At 28.5% G+C, this 21,902-nt stretch overlaps 1 protein-coding gene across 1 annotated transcript in view; it reads right to left on the minus strand.

Annotated features, from left to right (window-relative positions):
- Positions 1–4,805: 4,805 nt before the first annotated feature.
- LOC100210724 (solute carrier family 35 member B1) overlaps positions 4,806–21,902 on the minus strand; it is a 39,679-nt gene continuing 22,582 nt past the window's right edge. Inside the window, exons 3-9 of the mRNA XM_065810796.1 lie at positions 14,743–14,879; positions 14,549–14,579; positions 13,363–13,466; positions 12,592–12,645; positions 12,277–12,403; positions 5,893–5,999; positions 4,806–5,099 (exon numbers count right to left, since the gene is read on the minus strand). Of these exons, the coding sequence (XP_065666868.1) occupies positions 4,914–5,099; positions 5,893–5,999; positions 12,277–12,403; positions 12,592–12,645; positions 13,363–13,466; positions 14,549–14,579; positions 14,743–14,879 (746 nt within the window). The 3' untranslated portion in view covers positions 4,806–4,913. The remainder of the gene's footprint in view (positions 5,100–5,892; positions 6,000–12,276; positions 12,404–12,591; positions 12,646–13,362; positions 13,467–14,548; positions 14,580–14,742; positions 14,880–21,902) is intronic.

Here is a 21,902-nt window from a genome sequence, read left to right on the forward strand (position 1 = left end):
AATACGTTTGTATCTCGACGTCTAATAGACGTTTGTTCTAAACGTTATTCTAGATTTTATTCTGAACGGATAAAATGAAACGTTTTGTCTAAACGTTGTTTCGACGTCAAATAGATTTTCATGTGTTTATTGAGTAAAAGCATGTTTTATGTTGTTAATCAATTTGATTACTCAAAGTTAGCTACCTTTTTAAGTCAAATCGTTGATTGTGCAGCATATTGTTTAGCATTAAATAGTTACACAGTCTCTTATACATAATGAGTTGCAAAAATTTTAAGAAGCAAGGTAAGAAGGAAATAAATCTGCAATTAAAAACGTTGGTTTTGTCAGCAGACTTAAAAATCGGAGCGGATATATGGTAAACTTTAGTTTTTCTGACACAACGCCTAATTTTAATGAAAGATAAAAATGATATCAAAGACATACTTAACTATATTCGTATTAACTTTGTTGGTGACCACACTTTTTTTTTTAGACTGCTAAAAGTATTCATTATCTTTATTCATCTAGCTCAGATTCAAATTAGATTCTTTCATAATAGTGTTTCTCAATTTTAGATAAGATTCTTCCATAATAGTATTACTCAATTTAAAATACGATTCTAACTTTATGGTGCTTGGTAGTATTTTCTTTGTCTTGTTTTAACTTTATTTGCCTTGGTAGAATTTTATTTGCCTTAAATTTTATTTGTCTTGTTCTAATATCTTATTTCGTGAGATTCTAAAATAAGATGTTAAAGAGATCAAAAATAAAATAACGTGCTTGATTGATCTGTCGCCTTAAGCTTGTAGAACTTGAAACAGAATTGTTTATTCGTTTGGGTTACGCCTTTCATTAGAACACATTCTATAAAATCCATTTTGGTTATGCCTTCTATAAGAAAATATTCTGTTAAATTCATTTTGATTATGTCTTTCATAAGTAAGTATTCTGTTAAATCCATTTTGATTATGCCTTTCATAAGAAAATATTCTGTTAAACCCATTTTGATTATGTCTTTCATAAGTAAGTATTCTGTTAAATCCATTTTGATTATGCCTTTCATAAGAAAGTATTCTGATAAATCTATTTTGACTATGTCTTTCATATATAGCAGTTATTAAATTTTTAGTAATTATACTATCAAGTAATGTAAGTTTAGGTCTTAGTTATTCTTGTTGAGTTATTTATTGTTGGAATTAGTTATATTGGATACAAGAATCTAAAAAAAAATTGAACATTTTATTAGAAGCATAAACGAATTTAAGGTTACCATCTAAGTTTAGATGTTTCCATGTTATACTAGTTTTGCTCAAAAAAATGCACAACTATGTATTTGCCAATATATAATTGTTTAAATCTTTTTCATGAAAAGATTTAAATTTTTGTAAATAACCAGCTAGTTGTTTATAAATAGAAACAATTACAATATTTTTGGTTCCGTTGTTCATTTTCTCAATGCACAACGACTCACTTTTTTTTTTATTATCACTGAGACCATTTCGTAAAAAAAGAAGTTATTTAATTTGTGGATAAAAATACCACCACTACAGCGCAATTCAGACGCGGTTGGTGAACAGATACGTAACTACTTAATTCTAAATTTGAATTTTTTTTTGTTTGAGCCAACTTTCTGTGAAACAAATTGTTTTAAAATCATGGCTATGTTGACGCATATATACTTTGAGTGTTTATATTCAAAATGGAAAAAAGTAAAGTTAAAAGTTAACTTAAGAAACACATAAATATGATACAAAGAAAATTTTATTTGTAATTTTGTACAACGATGCTAGTTGTTTTATTTTTTTCTTTAGAAGTAATAATACATTTTTTTTAACTTCTTCAACATTTCTTTCTACTGATTTCATTTGCTTTGTATAATCACTTGCATTTAGTTCGACTATATCTAATCTATCACATATAATTTTTTAAGCTGACTCATAATGTTTAACACATTTGTTTTCTTGCTGGTTCATCGTTTTCGTCTATATCATTTTAAAATTCTTAAAGAATTTTTTATCTTTTTATCTTTTATTATTTTTTTAAAATATTAAGAATTTTTAAAAGCTTTGTTTTTACACAATAAAAAAAAAACACGACAAAAAACATTTACTTCACGACAAAAATTTCGAACGACACGTTCACATGAAATGGTTGTTTCAATTTATTTTTTTTTTTACAGAAAAAAAAGTTTTTTAATTTTTAGCTGTGTTCGATACTGTATTTAAGCTGTAAATACATACAAATAGAATGAAATATGCAAGTCAATGGGTTGACAATGACAGCGAGTAGAAAAACAACTACTAATAACAATTAAAAATACAATTAATAAAGACTTTTTAGTGCAATATATCTCTACTAGATACTGGGGTTTGTTGTCACGTTAGAAGTATTTAATAAAAATTAATAAAACAGTTTTAACTTAAATTTATTTTCTTTTTTGCTCTTTCCACCTCAAAACGTTTCCGAATAATTTGATATTCACTATTTCAAAATAAGTGTTCTAGTGACGTGATTCAATAATTTTTAAAATAAGCGTTACATAGGTGTTCTACAAAGTAGAGTAAAACAATTACTGTATTTCAAACTATTTAAACACATCGGATGAATCTTATCAGTTTTAAAAAAGAAGGCTTAGCATGTATTTGTCAACAACAGGTTAGGGTTGTTTTGAAACAACTTGACTTTCAAAATACATTTGTGAAAATTTGAGAAAAAAAAGCAGAGACATAAAAAGAGAAAATGATCAAAATTTTTCTGAATGTTTTCTAAAACTAAAAGTAAACTTTGAAAAGAGAAAAATAATTTGAAGCATGGGTTAGAAGTCTTAAATTGAGCAGTAAAAATCGTTTTTTGGCATTGTGTCATCGAATAAAATTTTATTTATATTATTATCAAGTCTGATGAGTAAGTACCTTTAACTTAAATAGTTTTTTCCTTTGTAGCAAGATGCTTCAAAATCATATTCTAATTATTTAGAAGCAAACTAAGGCCAAACAATCAGCAGAATTTATCTTCTGATCATCAGAATTTTTTTTTCTTACAAAAGAATGAAATTTTTTTTGTGAAAAAATTTTTTTTTGCTATTAGAAAAAATTATAAATGAGTCCTGTTAAACAAAACTGCTTTTTTTTAACATCCTAAAAAATAATAAAAATAACATATATGAATTATAATTGCATATATAATTTATAACAAATTGTTTCATTTTTTTGTATTTCTTAACAATAAGAGGGTACTAATGCTGCTTATGCATTTTATCTCTTACTAGTTACTACATACAAAATTGTGCACTTCTCTTTTTATTAGCTTATTATTGTTCTTACCATGGTCAACATTATACTTTAAGTTTAAATGGTGTCTCCTTCCTAGTATACCTATTTTCATTTTCTGTATGCCCAACGCATGGGAATTGACTTCATACAAGGCCTATGACAAAAAGATCAGTGCTTATCTGCTGTTCTATATGCAAAGAGCAAGATAAAATTTCAATGCCGTTTTAATTGCAAATCATCTATAGATAATTATTAATTGTTAATTCAACTAAAAATTTAAAAATTATCTTTAGATGATTTGCAATTAAAATAGCTGTGAAATTTTATCTTGCTCTTTGCATATAGAACAGCAGATGAGCTCTGATCTTTTTGTCATAGGCCTTGTATGAAGTCAATTCCCATGCGTTGGGCATACAGAAAATGAAAATAGGTATACTATTTTCATTTTCTGTATATAATAAAGTTGTTTTTAATATAATAGAGTTGTTTTTAAAATGATACTAGAGCGCACCTTTTAAAACCCTTCCTTTTTTTAGTAAGGTAAAAAAGAAAGTGTCATGTTTGTCTTCACAACTTTTTCTTACAGCCCTATAAACAGAGGCGATTTCTAGGGTAGTGTTTTACCTCCTCCCCCACCAACAATTTGAAGTGGATTGAGGATCGAACACTTTAACTCCTGTTAGTTTTTACTTTAAATTTACCCGTTGGGTCACGTGTATACTACACATCACTCTTAATGCTCTGAATTAGAAAATAAGTTACAGTAGAAAGTTCTAGGCTAATTTTTTTTATTTAGATCTCTTTAATGAATTTGACTATTCTTTTTTTTGGTGGTTATTAAGGTGCTCCACAAATTTACACGGTCTAATCACAGAGCACTTATCAATGTCGCTTATTGGGCTAGAGTCGGCGTCGCACCTCGGACATCTAGGTTCTGAACCAAAACTCCAAAATTTTAATAATTGTCTAAGATGTAATATTTCTGTTTTTAAATAAAAATAAATAGTTTTAAAACTCTTCTTAAATAGCTTTTAACATTCAGTGATTAAAATCAGTTATAAATTTGGAGGGAAAAAGTATTTAAACAACCGCATAATCAACGCAAACTTAACCGTGCATTAATCGCAAACTAAACAGATTGATTAAAAAATAATAATACTCAATTTAATCATTTTACTTTATTTGACTTTTCGAAAAACACCTTTTTTTTAACTTTATTTTATCTCGTGATTCTACAGAAAAAAAAGTTTCACAATTAGGGACAAGTCTTAAACATATTCAAGTTAAGTGAAACATACTTTTTCTCGTTTTCAGACTTTCAAAGTTAAAGTTACTATCAAAACCACTAGAGAATTCAAATGAACTTTTTTTCTTCACTGATGAATTAATTCCAAAAAGTAAAGATTAAAAAAAAAAAATTAGTTTCACCTTTTAGTTAATATGCAATACTACAAAAAAAGGTCACTGGCCTAACACACTGGCTTTTTAGTTGTTATTTCAACTTTTGTATTTATAAACATCCAACAACCAACTTTTCAAAGAAAAAAAACATTTCTTGTAAAAAAAAATCATATTTGATCTTGAAATTTGGTAAGTTTATAAATACATTCTTCAGAGTATCAGCTGTGTATTTTCTATTACTAATTTTAGCTACTTCTATTATTTTCCATAAATTGTGTCCAGAGTAAGTCCTGTAAACACTAAAAATACAGCTACTATTTGTCGGCTTGTTATTGGGTTACCGAAAAATAGAATAGAAAATAGAATAGTGAAAAACTTTCTTGTAGTCGTTATCACAGAGCATGTAAGCGGACCATAATGTGACACCGTCGTGAAGATGAAATTCTGTTAAAAAAGAAATGCGAATATATTTAAACAATAATAAATTCAATAATAAATAAAATCACACTATATATTTATTTTAAATGAAAAATAACCAAGCATAGGTTAAAACATAACGCATAACTATCGGGAAGGGGAGAAGAGAAAAACACCCATGAAAATATTTCGTGAATGACAATATAAAAATTTTTAACAAAAAGTTCCTTTCACGGCGGTTTTTCACTAGACTAAATTATTATTGCGCAAAGCAAACTTTTCTGAAGATTAACACACAGAGATAAGTTCTTACTAATTTTGCTCTTATATTAAAATATAAATTTTTTTTACAATAAACTCATATAAACCTAATGCCAATATAAATTTAAGCCAAAATAAACCTTAATCTGAGAAAGTTGTTAAAGTTATTGCAATAATGCACAGCGCATGCATACTCTGTTCTTAAACCAATTAGTGGAAAATTATTATAATTTTCAAACTTTTAGAGTTTAATGAAGTTATGACTGAAAATGAGGTATACATACTTCTAAAGTTTACTTTATATTAAAAATTTTAAAGCCGCAAAAAAATTTTTTATTTCTGGCTACGAAACTACACGAGGTAAGGAATATAAGAATTACCTCTAAACAGAAAAGATTCTTGAAAAATTAAAACCAATTTAAATGGTTTCACAGTTCCCCCAATAAAAAACAATCCCTAACCCACCAATCTGCACCAGAAAAACCATTCAATTTGAAATGATATATTTGAAATAATCAATATATTAAAAAATAAAACTTTTTATAAAAATTCAACTAACCTGGCCTAACGCACTAGCAATGGAAAACAACATCATGTTCCACAAAACTTCAGGATATCTCCCAACAAAACCCAAAAAACCAAAAAATTCTCCACTCCATATCATGCCTAAAATGTACCATATAATTTATATTTTTAGAAATAGGAATGTCAATATTTGAAGAGCAAATATTTCTTACAACAAGATTGACACAAAATATGGCCAAATTATGTAATTATGCAGCCTTGCACTTATTTGGTTTGTTGGCTTGTAGTACTATTAGGTGCTTAATAAACAGAGGAAGGAGGAAAAAGAAGGGGGAGGGGGGTGATGGAAGTTAAATTTTCGTGAATTTTTACGACCCCCCAAACCTTATTAAGACCTTCCTTCAATATTTAATATATCAGTGGCTAATAAAAATAAAAACTTTTAGTGTAATCAGGCTTTTAAAAACTGTCAATCAATAAAAAATTTTTCGTTTATTTCTCACCATAGTATAAAACTTATATAAGCATATTAATTCCTGTTGAAATTATGATCCAGCTGTTAATAAATGCGCATTCTGTTGCAAGCCAAACTAGAATTACAATTGTTTTATTCCTGTTTTGTAAAAAAATTCCATATTATTAACCCCCCCCCCCCTCCTTTCCTTTATTAAATCAAGACTAAAGTTTTTCTAACAAATTACTCCCAACAAGGAAAAAACTCCCAATAAATATTGGTTGCAAGCAACCAATATTTAAGTTGGAAGTCACCAAAAAACAAAGAATATTTTTAAAGAGCAACAAAACGGTTGATTAAAAACTTGAAAGCTGTAAATTGTCTGAAAAACATGAAGACTGGAGAGAGTTCTAAAGAATTAATGTGCAAAAAATAAAACTTAATGAAAGTTTTTAGAGCAAGAAGAAGAGATACAATTAAAGGATTTGTTGAATAACGAGCCTAGCAAAAATGAGTTTTGAATTATGGAACGAGAGTTGATAGCTTGTTTGAGCAGCAACCATGATAGTATTAGTAAAAATAAGTGAGATGCAGCCTTTTGGCAATGTGACAGTGGCTCAAGCTTGACAGATAGAGCAGGTCCATCTACATATACAATTCATTTTTTATCTTGCCTAGAAGGAAAAGGGTATTATTAGAAGAACCAGCCTAAATGGCAACAGCATTCAGGGACAAATAAGAGATTTGGGTAGAGGTAGAGAATGGAATCGAAAGTAAGGAAACGGTAAGCACAATATAAAAACAACAACCTTAGCAGATACTAATTTTCCAATGGTTTATATGGTTTCCATTAGAGTTCAGTAGTGAATGATAATCCAAGAAGACATAGATGACTCAAAAGTAAAGTCGGAGTGTTTCTATTCAACATCAACAATATTGCAATTATCATTTGCAGTAAATAACTGAGTTTTGTTTGAGTTAAAATTCACAAGCCACAGCAAGCCCCAGGTGGTCACAGGAAAGAGATCAGATTCAAGATCAATTTCAAAATTAACTTTAATACTGCAGTTAAAAAAAATAATTTTTTAAATTTTTATTCTGATTCACTCCCAACAAGGGAGAAAAAGCATCATTAGAAGAACCAGCCCAAATATGACAACAGTATTCCATACAGGGATGAATAAGAAATTAGCAGAGGTAGAGAATGGAATCAGGAGAAAGAAAATGACGAGCACGATAAAGAGAAGCAGCCTTAGCAGATGCTAATTTAGCAATCAGTTGTATACATGGTTTCCATGAAAGGTCAGTAGTAAATGATAATCCAAGAAGACGTAAAGAAGAAGACTCAGTGAGATAGGTGCCATTCATTAACAAAGGAATGTTAACAGTACTGCAATAGTTGTTTGTAGTAAATAACTGAGTTTTGTTGGAGGTAAAATTTGCAAGCCACTGCAAGCCCCAATCTGTTACAGAAGTGAGATCAGATTTAAGATCCACTGCCTGTTCTAAGCGATTGAAAAGAGAAGACTTTTTGTCAAGACAGGAGTATAAAGTTGAGTCATTAGCAAAAAGAGCCACTTTAGATCTAAGGTAGTCGGGAAGATCATTAATGTAGATAAGAAACGAAACAGGACTATTAAGGTCTACATTAATTCTGGGGTACATTATCAACATTAATTCTGGGGTACCTCAAGGATAGAACCTTGAGGTGCCCCAGAAGTTACTGGAAATAAAGAAGAGTGTTGGCCTTCGAGGATGACTTTAATAAAGTGGTTAGAAAAAACAATTTGATAATCTCAAAAACTTTCCCATATACACCATGTGAAACAAGCTTATAGAGAAGATCAGCATGCCAAACATTGTCGAAAGCGTTAGATATGTCAAGAGCAATAGCCCTAGCCTTTCCACCTCCATCTAATACACAATAAAACCTTTCAGTCACAGCAGTTAGCAAGTCAGCCATATTGATTGTCTGACAGTAAGTTATTTGACTCAAGATGAGGTGTGAGAAATTTGTTTATCAAAGACTCAAAGATCTTGCTAATAACAGAAAGAAGACTAATCGGATGATAATTGGGATGAAAATTTGTAAGACAATGACAGGAATGTTGAATGGACCAGAAGCTGTAGAAGAATTTAATCAAGATATAACTTCAACAACGGAAGCAATGGGTCAACCTGTTTAATTGGAACTGAAGGAAGAGAATGTCCATAAGATTCATGAATTGAATAAGAAAGAAAGATCTTTGCAAATAGTTCTATCTAATCCTTGGGAGAGGTAATAAGATCAGTCCCATAAATAAGAAAAAAAAAAGTTAGACCTTCCTTTGTTAACAATGCTGTTGAAGATTTTCCTTAAGTCTCTAAAGCCTAACTTTTAAGATACAAGATTTAGTGAACTGAGAATAATGGAGCTTAGCATCTGACAGCAAATTTTACATTGATTTCTTGCAATAATAAATAGCTGTTTGTTCTCAAGAAAGTTGATAAAAAAAGATAAAAGAAATGATTACGATTAGATATAGCAGCTGCACAAGAGGGTGAAAACCATGGAGTAGAGTGAGGCTTGACTTGGAACCGACAAGAAAGAGTAAAAGCTTTCATTCCTTCCTGAATCCAGGAGGTTATGTAGAAGGCGCATTTTTTAGCTGAGAGGGAAAAGAATCCCAGTCAGCTTTAGGGAAGTAATAAATAGTGCGAGATGAAAGATTTAATAAGATCATTGCATGGTCAGAACCACTTAAAGGAGAAAAAGGAGAACTGAACACAAGCTGGGATCAGAGACTAGACATAAATCAATGAGTGAAGGTAAATGATTAGGGTTGTCAGGAAAATGATTTACAAAGTAAATCTGATAAGAGATAGAGAAATGCAGAAGTTATAGGCTTTAGTGCTAGCAGGGCCAGTGGCATTAAAGCCATTCAGTGTGGTTGGAGGTAAGAGGGGTAAAGAAAGAGAGCATGGTCAATTTGATCAGAAATTACATTTAAAAGAGTGCAGTCTTAGGAAGAAGGAGAATGATAACAAACAAACAGAAAGGTGATAGAGTGAAGAGATGCTAAACGGAAACACATAAAAAATGGTCAAAGGATTGGTCAAAGAAATGGTCAAAGGAACCTGATTTTCCTAAAAATAGGTGGATTAATGCGTATGTATACCCCGAAGGCAAGCATGTGGCTATAAGAGTCTTTGCGAATCAAAGAATCAACACTAAGATCAGAAGAAGGAATAGCAGATTTAAATTAGTCCCACTAAGAGCAAGCAAGTCTGGTGAATTTTGCAAGAAGTAAGATTCAACTGATGGAAGGTTACTTTGCAGACCACGAATATTAGTAAAAGATATATTAAAATAGTTAGGTGGTGGGGATAGTTTTTTATGTTTAATATATTAGGTTACTTTTGGCACGATCTAAGTTTAAAGAGAACTTGACTCATTCACAGATAAAGCAGCACCTCCTAAGCAATAAGCTATGCAATTGTCTTAGTCCTGTTAAGTCATAACATAGGGCTTCTTATGTAGCCTCGACAATGCACACCAAAAGCATTAACAGGGGCATCATCTATACACAACATGGCACTATTAATATTCTGATATTTTGTAGCCATTGATGGAATCAGCCTCTTTGAGAGCTACCACAGAGTTTGGAAAACCTTACTACCACCCTGCCTCAGAATCATTAAACTGAGTTTTAGAGCTGTACCCTCATTAGGAGATAACAGGAAAAGTTGCATAGCCACTATCAAGAAGACACAAGCAAAAAGAGAAAATAATTTAACATAGGTTTACATTACGCCAGCGTAAGAGATGTAGAAGGGATTTGAGGCTGGTTAGCAGAACTATTCTGCTTACCTTTTAAGTCTTTGCCTTGGAGGCCTTCTACAGTAGCTGGATGCAGTTAACATCTGCCCAAGATGAGTATTTTTATCAAGACACCATCTTTAGCCTTTACTCAACCAAGAGCCCCAAGGCAGGGGATTTTTAAGTCAGAGTTTGTTTCTCCTAGCCTTGCCTGAAAAAGTACACTCTACAAGGCAGCAGGGCGTGAGACACATAGTACTGGGTTACATAATACAAGTAGCAGGGTGATCGTGATGATCCTGAACCTGACCTGGAGTAATTAAAAAAAGCTACTTCCTGCAAACAGTACCTCAAAACATCGGGCATATTTTGGAAACGGATTAGGAAAAATATTTCATCTGACAAAATACTAGAGATAAGTTAGTTAATAAGCTCACATCAAAGCAGAATTGAACATTTAAACAGAACATTTAAACATTTAAACAGAACACATACATTTTTTTTTTGTTGTTGTTGTTATTTCACCTCCCCAAGGCCCAGAAGGCCACTACAGATGAGGAGGCTACTTAATTGTGGTCTCTCTCAACTCTATAACTTCGAAACACGAACTTTGACGAACAAGGCCGCTGCGCGGAGAAACAAGTTGATACATAAAGTAACTTACAAGTGAGTAAACACCACACATAGGTTCAGACAGAACACAAACATACATATATAAAGTAACTTATGGGTGAACCAACACGGCGCCAGAGATTCAGACAGAACACAAATATACATATAAACAAACAGTTAGATTAGTTTAACAATTTAGAACAACATGCATCACATGTTGTTTGATATTGAATGATGGAATACTTAGTTCACATTGATGTATCTAATCTTTTATAAGAAAAAAAACTTTTAAATAAATATTTATTAGAACTTTTCCAAAAATATTGAAAACAAAATAAAGTGCTCACTAGCTAAAATAAGAAATTTCATAAAACTTCCAATTGCTTTTGTGTTAAAGAGTCACACTTATATAACTGTATGTGCAATATTGGGTTAGGATTTATTTACATTAGTAGCACAGTAACACCACAATTGTTAACAAAGGTTATTTTAATAAAAATTTCCCAGATGCACTATATAAGCATGCTTATGAGCAAGCTTATAGAGAAATAAAAATATAAATAGCCAAATTTTATTGAAAGCTTTTGATATGTCTAGAGCAATAGCCCTTGCCATGCTGTCTGTATTAAATGCACGATAAAACCTTCCAGTTACAACAGTTAGCAAGTCAGCTTTAGGATAAGATCAAAATCTGTATTGATTGTCAGAGAGTAGGATACTCAAGATGAGAAATTAGAAATTTGTTATTAAAGACTTAAAGATCTTGCAAATAATAGAGAGAAGACTGATTATATTGTGGTATGGACAATTGGACAATGGAGTTTTTAAAAATTGGAACCACAGATGTCCACCATTTTCCATTAGACAGGAAAATAAAATTCAGTTAAGCATTTATTAAATACTTTAGAAAGTATTGAAGAGAGTTCTAGAGAACACCTTTGTAAGACTGAAGTGACAGTCTAGTGACAGAAGTGTTGTCTGGACCACGACCTATAGAGGAGCTTAAGTGAGAAATAACATTAGCAATGGAAGTCAGGGTGATTTGGATGTATAACAATGGATTAATCTGATTCTCTGGAATGAAAGGAAAAATGTAGTCATTAGAAAAAAAGTTTTTTGCATATAGTTCTGCTTTATCCTTGGGAGAAGTAAAAAGATCAGATCAATTTATTAGAAATGGATTAGACTTTTGTTAATGACACCATTAAACATTTTTTTAAAGTCACTAGGGCTTACTATCTAAGATAAAATATGAGAATATTAGAATATTGCATTAGTTTAACAGTACAGTTTTACATTGAAAGAGTTGTTTTCATGATTTCTTTGGATAATAAAAAGAGAATTTGTTTTCAAGAAAGATGTTTTCATGAAACCGATCAAAAAAACGATTAGAAATTAAAAAATTAGCTGCACCAGAAATTGAAAAACAAACTGAAGCTTGAAACTGAAGAAAAGGAGTATAAACTTCATACTGAGCAGCCATATTAATACAAGTATTCTTTCATATTTAATAAAAGTTTTTTATACAGCTCAGAATTCAAAATTTTTATTACCTATTGCCAGTATAACAGTAGACCATTTATTGACACCATACATCATAGTATGTGGTTGACTTTTATAATCACGACGCATTCTTTCCTGGAAAACTCCAGTCATTCCATCAAGAGCTAATGAAATAATCTGAAAAAATAAACTTAATAGATGCATTTACATTATATTTATTATATTATTTTTTATTTATATTTTATTATATTATTTTTTATTTATATTTTATTATATTATTTTTTATTTATGTTTATATTTTATTATATTATTTATTTTATTTAAGTTTAGGCATTAAATTTGCATTAAAAATATTGATATATTACCAAAAGTATTTCACCATAACCAGTCACTGATTCTTGAGCACTTGAAGATTTTTTCTAAATAAGATTTATTACCTTAAATAAATTGTTTCAATTTGCTTCAAAATTTTAGTAAAAATTTGAATTTATTACTTTACAACTTAAATTACTTGCTTGCATTCAAAAATTTTAGAAAAAATTGTGCTTTTATTTTCTGGAAATTCATAGCAATTCTGGAAATTCATATCAATAAATTGGAACTCCCAATGAGTAAAGTCAGTGATGTAATAATATTTTATTGATCCCTGTTTATGCTGCAAAGATGTAACTTAATGGTCATTTACTTGATTTTGGCTAAAACATTTCTCATTACATTTTAAATCTAAATGTTGTCTTTTTTACAAGAAAAAATGTTTTGCATTTATTACATTAAAATTCATGTAGAAATTGTAATAAAATATTTAGAAATTTTAAAATAAAGGTACAACTAATCTTTAAAAGCTCTATGTTAGAAAAATTATAATTTTATAAATTTTCTTTGGTATAATAATTTTTTTGATTGATTACATTGCATACTATCCTCCCAACCCCCACTCTACACTAAGATTAAATTCTAATGTAATTACTAAATCAAATATATATTATAATCCAATATAGTAATGCAATATCAGTAAAAAGAAAAATAAACTTAGAAACATTAATATTATAATAATTATATCAACTAATTATTTCAATTTCATTCATAAATTAATGGAAAAAAAAAAATCAACCTGACATGAACACATAAAAACTTACATCTTTGTACATAAATAAAGCAACACCCAAAACAATAAAGATAACACATGCGTATTTCATTAATGAATATTTTTTACGAGCTAGTAGAACTCCAAGCAGCATCACTAAACAAAATTTTATAACAATAAAGTGAAGTAATTTTACACAAAATTTAAATTTTTATTGAATATTTTGTATAAGTACTTATACATCCTAATTTAAAATATATCTATTACTATGTTATTTAGTTTTTTAGAATATTAGTTTCTGAAATATTACAATTGCATTCAAGTGTCGAATTAAGCAATCACAAATTGCAACATCTAATAATATTTCTGGTCTTTCAATTTACCAATTGTAACTATCTAGCACTGATAGTTAGATAAAATTAAAAACACAGATGTATAGCAAACTTAAATGTCATTAAAACTTTCTAGTGCAGATACTTAAACAAATTTAAAGACCGAGGTGTATAAAGAACTTAAATAGCACTGATTTTTAAATAAAATTAAAGACGAAGGTGCTTAAAAAGTATAAAAATTCATTTAAAGCACTTATAGTTATTTTAAGAAAAAAATTAAACTCTGGTTTCATATTTAAATATCTTTTAAATATCTTATAAATATCTAAATTATCTTTTTATTATTAGTACTTTTTTATCAATAATTTAATAAAATAACTTAATTTAGATCTTTAAAGTTAATTTAAGTTATTTAAAGGCCAATTAAAAATCTAATACTCAAATCTAAATCTTTGACATCGCAATTATCAAAAATTGAATTTTTCATGATTTTCACATTTAAATTTTTTGTACAAAATGCAAATCACTAAAAATTTTAGTATCATTTTTATTGATTGATTTTAAAATCAACACATATTTTTTAAAATATTAGTAACATTTTTTAAAGTGCCTGTTTATAAATGTTCCTCAAGTTTTACTTACTAGAAAAAAAAAACAATACTAACAGCATTGTTTTTTTTCTAGACAACAACATAATTCACCCTTTCCATAAACCAGTGTCAGTTCTCTTTCCATTCACTATAAATGTTCATGTTTTTTTTCTCATAATAATATATTAAACCATAGCTGTGAACAACAACTATCATGTATATAAGTAAAATTATGTTTAAATTAAAGATAATTGAAAAATAAAAATTTTGTTGTTAAAACTTTATCTAAAGTTGAGGCAAGTTAAATAAAATATACCGGGTATAGGCTTGCAGGATTTCCCTAAAACCTAAAAAAAAAATAAAAATAAAAAACACACAATCAGAAGACAAATAAACTTTAAAAATTTCAAGATAATTAGTTTTTTGTGAACAAATAAACAGCTATATCTGATCAGTTAAAGACAAAAAATCAAAAACAAAAATAAAAATAAATAAATAATGAGTACACACTTGAGTTGGATAGTTGACATATTTCAAAGACATATTACTTGACAACATAGCACCCATGTATGATACTGAACATAGTATATAAAGCAATATAGATGTGTCATCTCTTTGCGATTCTTTTTTATACGTAGTCTTCAAAACTAAAATGGTTATTAAAAATTATTATAGATTATTTAAACATATATATACTAAGAGTGTTAGATTTTGCTTTCCTTCCGAGAAAGTGGAAATTTTTTTAAAAATCCATGTTTTTATAATGAAAAATAAATTGTTTCATTTATACAATTTATTTGACATAAAAAAACTTTAATCTGTAATATAATATATATATATTTTCGTTTTTATTTTAATTATTTTATCTGGAATTAAAATTTTTTAACGATTAACGATTTTTGTTTATATAGAAACCAATAGTTTTTATTATTTTATTTGAGTTATGTAACGCTAGCTTTTATGATAACTTTTGCTATTAAAAAGAGTTTTGTAAAAAAGGTGTAAACAATCATTAGACTAAATTTAATAAAGTAATAGGTAAACATACTTTAAAAATTAATTGTATTTTGCATAAGAGGCTGTTCAAATAATACATGATGCTACCCCTCCCCTATGTGACATTTTGAAGAACCCCTATCCTCCCTGTGTGATGTGACAAAGAAGATAGAAGTTGAGCAACTAGGCAATGAGGTCTAATTTTTTGAACCTCATTGGAGTATCCAATACTTGAAAAAACTGTTTTTTGTTGTTTCATTGATTTGATAGCGGCAAAATATAAACTGTAATTGGAACAAATTCTTTTTGGTAAGGAATTTTGAATGCTTGGACATGAGTAGTCATATGACAATCCATTGGGATACTTTTTTTGTAACTGTTGTGGGCAAAATTGTTTTGCAAAGTGATAAGTTTAAAAAGAAGTTTGTTCTTTGTTTTATTGCAAAGTTGTTCTTTGTATTATTGCATTCCTGATCATCTTCTCCTTGGAACAAAGAAATTGGTGGTGGAAGAAAACCAGTTGAAAAAAAAATGAAACAGTGAATTGCAATGATGACCAAAACAGTTTTGATCATTACATTTTTCTCTATTTGGTTTTATGTACTTGGCTTTAGTTTCAAATCCATCAATGATATGCCAGACCAAATTTGTCCAAGAACTTCATCAGCTTTGGCAAAACTTGCCTTCTCCATAACTTGGTCTGTTGTTTCTCCTCTTGAATTAAGATGGCTTCCAAAAAGATCAAATGGAAGTATAATTCCTGCTAGGTCATGGCTTAGCCGAGCCATTCTTCTCTCTACTCTGTTAAAGGCACTTCTGCCAGGAGCATTAGTGGCTACAAACAATCCATCAAAGTCATGCTCTTTGAAATAAGTCTTGACACAATGAATTATTTTTTCATATCTTGGATTATCATCTGGCCCACCATCAACAGATATAATCATGACTGGTTTGCTAACTCCATCTTCAGTAAATAAGCTGCTTTTAAATGCAGGAAGATGGTTTATTCTGTTCATGTCTTCTAAGTGACTAAGTGCTGTTGATAAATCACATTTTCACTTCTGTTTGCTATGTGTGTTGGGCTAGAGTATGTGACTGCTTGTTTTTCCATGCAATCTTTTTTAATTTTTATGGCTGCAAATACTAAAGGAATAAGTTTGTATTGAGGAGTAATTACAAAATCATGATCAGCTAAAGTCACCTTTTACTCCATATGCATCATCATTAGTGCTTGTTTGTTTGCAGCTGTTAATCCGATTGGCACCCTGGCTTTATTATCCTGGGAGTGAAACGTCACTTCTTTAGGACCCAAGACTGCCGCAAGGGCACTAATGGATGATTTAGCAAATTTTGTGTCTGCATGATATTTATGGTCAAAATTTTGTGCTCTTATTAAGGTGAATGTGTAAAAAAACTAATTTAAATTTTTTATTTTCATTTATTATGATTCCGTTAAAAAATAAAAGCTAGCCACTTTTGAAGTCGTTGCGTATTATTTTTCTTGAAAATTTTTGTATTATATATAAACTAGCTAATCTGACCCGTAAAAATACGGATCTTTGTAAATCTATTCCACACAGACCTTTTCTATACTTTTTTCTTTATATATATATCCTAGCTTTCTAGACCTATAAAGCATGGGCATTTACCAAATCTACCATTTCTATACTTATTTATTCCACACCAATCGTACCTATTATTTGTTTACTATAATATTTTTTTTTACATAAAATAACTCTTTTAAAAAAATTGCTTTAGGAGCAAAAAAATTAACATGCGCACCCTTTCAGCATTTGTTTTTCTCTTAACCGCACATCATTGATAGTTCAGTGGTTTAGTGCGCTGTCATCAGTGTCGTTTTGGAGGATTAAAGACAAATACAGCAAGATTGAAAATTTTCAATCTTGTATTTTTACTGTATTTAAAGCAATATTTCTAGAAAAATTTTATAATAGTATATATCTATAATAAATATAGCAATATTTATAGCAAAAAAATATTATTATACCAATAAGGATTTCTAATTGTTAAAATAGTTTTCTCAGTTTTACAAATATATTATACCCAATTGTTCCATATACTGCCTGCAAACTCTACATATGCTAAAGACCTTTACACTTACAGACGTTTGTATTCAACACTATCCAAATAGCAGAACAAAGAATATCTTAGGCCGTTAAAAACTATAGACTATAAAACTATAACGTTAAAAACTATAGACTATAAAACGCTATGGGATCGTCCATAAATTACACAACGCTATTTATTTTTAAAAAAGAAGAAGGAATCTTCAGTTCTTTTAGGTAGCGATTTTCATTAAACTTAATGAGCTATTTTGATTTTTTATTTAACATAGGACTCTGCGAGGGAAAATTTTGATCTTTTTTGTTTTGTTCATTAGTGAAATTTAGCATTGCGTAATTTATAGACAATACCTTATTTAAAAGGTAAGATTAGGTATCAGCCAAAAGGTATATAAAGCCAAAAAATAATGGAGTATAACTATTTTGATGGTTATCTAAATTCTGTCGTTGTTGTGCACTCGGTTTATTAATTAAGAATATTTAACGGGGCATGGTAAAATAGCTGTAAAACTCTAAATTTCCTAATTATATCAATATTAAATAACTTTAACTTTTAATTATTTTTAAAAGTAATTAATTCAATAAAATGGTTTAATTTAAGTATAAATTTAGAATTTTCAATTATGTACTTATATGAAACATACTTTTATACCCCCTTACTGTTTTAAAAAGTTAAGGTCGCTGTGTGGCAAGTTCAAATTATCAGCTTGCTTTATTTTTTTATTGTTAATTTTGTTATTTAAATTTTATTATTATTGTTATTGTTATTTAAAATGCAAAACAAAACAACTTTACAGTTCTATAGATTTTATATTCTATATATAAACATGTTAAATACTCATTTTTCTTGCACAAATTTAACTTAGTTTGAAAATAACTTGAAATGTAAAATTAAAATAACATAAATATCTTAATCATGACACATACGCAACAAATATCTCCCGTTTCTTAATGTTTTTAGAATTTTTTTAGCTTTTTTAAAAATCTTTTCGTTTGTTAAAGTGAATAATATCGTTAGATATGTTTGTTTATAATCTTTATAAAACTTCACAAATATTTTTTATTTAAAAAAATCTAAAAAAATTAAAAAAGTCACAGGTGGTGGGACTCGAACCATGGCTTTTATGTTAAGAAGCTCAGCGTGCTAACCACTCGGCCATGCAGGCACATCGATCATCAAAATTTTTTAACTAAATAAAAATGTTTTTTTCGGAAATAAATGCTGCAGGTTAAAAATTGAGAAGAGGTTGATGCAATGCAGTATTTAAGTGAAAGTCAAACTGTAAAACTTGAATTAAAAAAATATGTTTAAGTATGTTTTAACATTACATAATATGAAGCTTACGTACGTATGATATAAGTTTCACGTTCACTCATATTTTTTTATAAAGCAAAGCTGCGACTCTTTCTTGCCAATGCCTCGGTTGCAATGGCTGCCAAGGGTTTCGTGTCAAACACGCTCCAAGGGACACTACTACTAATACTATTAAAACTATTAAGTTCAGCAATAATATATAGAGATATCTCAGAGTTTGTAATTTTAACAAATTACGCAAGTGATAAAAAGTACAATTTAAAATGTTATTTGTCACGTCACACTGCAGCAAACCACCCCCTCCCCCATGCGATACTTGGTGACACTTTCCAATACGCCTCCCCACCCCCAAGACTGTTACGTATTATTTGAACAGCCCCTAATATAAAAATGTTTTTTAAAAATTGTTAAAAAACAATGCGTTTAAAAAAATGTAATATAAAATAATATTAATTTAGTTTTTTAAGTTTAGAAATTTAGCTTTTTTTCATTTTTTCTCTTTAAAATTTTTTTTTTGAAACACATAAGTTTTCAAAACATGTAAACGCTCAAGCTGTAAAAACAAAAAATATACTCACGTGATCCAACAAAATCCAACAAAAAAATTTACAAAAAGTAAATTTTTTTGTTGGGTTTTGTCAGATCACACATTAAATTTTTGTCAGACCACGCACGCCTGATAACTACTTTAGTTTGGCAAAATGTCTGAACATTTTGCTTAACCAAAGTAGTTATTGAATTTATTGTCCAAAATAAAAAAACTTTAAAAAAAAATTGGAGTACCTAAAATCTCAAAAAAAATCACAAGTAGTTTTTTGCTGTAATTGATGTCTTTAAATAATTTCAAAATAATTAAATCTTTAAAAATATTTAAATATTTCAGCTTGGAAAATAAGAAATCGAAGGCGAGCGGTCAATTGGACTGGCAAATACTTGGAATTGACAATCAATTGTTTTTTTTTGGACGGTCAAATATATATATTTTTTGTTTGTTTAAATTTTTATTTTAGCAATAGTTCTTCATTACTGAACTTTAAAAATACAAAAACAACTTAATGCTTAAAATATAACGAATTAGTATACCTTTTAAAATAACAATTTTAAATAAAATCAAGTAATTTAATGTTACAATTTTTTTTAATTATCAAATCAACTTTTATAAAATATTTAAAAAATTTAAACTGAATACTTAATATTATGAAACGCAATTATAACAATTACTATAACAACTGGCATAGGAACACGGAGGGAGGGATGGTGGTGGTGGTGGTGGTGGTGGTGGTGGGGGGGGGGGGTCAGAGGGGGCAATAGCTCCCCAACTTTTTTTTTCTTTCAGAAAATTTATATTTTTCTTTCAAATTCTGATTCTGGCTGCCTTAGCCCCATTTTTTTGAAAATTCTGTTTCAGCCCCTCCCCCCAACTTTCTTGAACGTTCTATACCACTGACTATAACAATTTCCTATAACAATCACATAAACAGCATAAACAAAAAAAAGCTAATTAAAAAAATAAAAAATAAAAAGTACATTTGGAAGAGAAAATATTCTTAGTTACATACAACAATTTCAAAAAATAAGAAAATAAGAAAATCAACCTTTAAAGGGATCCCCAAAGCCAAAACAATTAGTGTTCATATCATAGATAAACATTAGAAAATAAGTTAAAAGTTAATTAAACTTTTCAAAACAAATTATTGAATAAGATATTATCAAAAGCATTTGTTGTTTTGCCATTATACTTCTGGTTAAGAGCCTAATTTTAGGCTCTCAAATCTGCATAGTTTTTTCCGTTAAAAAAAACATCTGATTTCAATAATAAATGTTTTCACTCACTGCAGAGTTTTTTTCAACTCAGTTCAGTTTTACACAATCAGATTGGGTTTTCCCCTTTATGCGGAATATTTCCCAGCCTACGGTGGTTATAAAAAACATTTGCTGTAGCATGTTTTTGTTTTTTGTTCAACGTATCATTAAGTGTTTGAGTTAGAATAAACTAGCATAATAAAGATATAGTAATTAAGTGAAGTGAACTTTAAAATACATGAGATGAATATTTTTCTTAGAAAATAAGTAATCAACTTTTATATATACAACACTAAGTGCATTATAACCCAGCATAGTTAAATTTTGAAAGATTTAAAAATCTTTATTTTTTTAATAAATTCAGAAAAAAGTTTTAAAAATGATCTTATATATATTTTTAACTTATGATTATAATAATTTATATTTCTAATTTAAGAAACCTTTTTTAAAATGATTTATATATTTTTTAAATATATATAAAAAAATTGATATTATAACTTGAATCTTATATTTTCGTTTAACCACCAAAGGGGAAACCCCTACATTTTAAATTTGATTTAAGTTTTTTAAAAGAAACTTTTTTTATTGACATCAAAAATAAGTGCATTAATCAGACCGAATTTAAAAAATAGAAATAGTAAAAAAGCCGGAACTTTCCTTCGCGAGAAACAAAATGGCGTTAAAAATTAAAAAGTTTTTTGTTAATATCTCATTCCATAATTTGTTTTGGAAAGTTTAATTAACTTTTAACTTATTTTCTAATGTTTATCTATGATATGAACACAACTTGTCTCGGCACTTGGGGATCCCTTTAAAGTTAACAAATTTAAAGAAGAAAAATGATTGAACATTTTATATCATTTAAGAAACTGCTAATTTCAGTAATGTTATTAACTCTAGTGTGCAGGTACTGTTTAAACTGAATACTTAATAATTAAGACAATTGTTTTATGAAAAACTACTTAAAAGATTTATTTAATTATTTACTGTTACATAAAACAAGATTTTTACAAAATTTATTTATTTTATCAATTTTTATATTATTTTTTTTATAATTTTATTTATAAAATATATAATAATTTCATACATAAAGAAAAAAAGCGCTGACGCACATATAGTAATTTTAAATTGATATAATTAATCATTCATTATTTTCTTCAATTTGCAGCCAAAACTTATGAGAAAATAAATAAGAAGGTAAGATAAGAAAATAAATAAATGACTGAAAAAACTGAAAAAAAAAAGGTTCTTTAGTTAAATACAGCAATTATTATATATTATTATTAAAATTAGTTTTTTATTAAAATAATATTAAAATTAGAACTTCAATCATTTATAAAGTAATCTAAATAAGTGAAGCAAAAAAATGATTTAGGGGAAAATGGGGCAAGATGGCATTTTCATAACAACTCAACAAAAAAACTTAAAAATGGGTGAAAACGAAACTGTATTTACATGCTTGGTTGGGAACT

Source organism: Hydra vulgaris, chromosome 11 (genome assembly GCF_038396675.1).
Source record: "Hydra vulgaris chromosome 11, alternate assembly HydraT2T_AEP".
In the NCBI taxonomy this organism is placed as follows: domain Eukaryota; kingdom Metazoa; phylum Cnidaria; class Hydrozoa; order Anthoathecata; family Hydridae; genus Hydra; species Hydra vulgaris.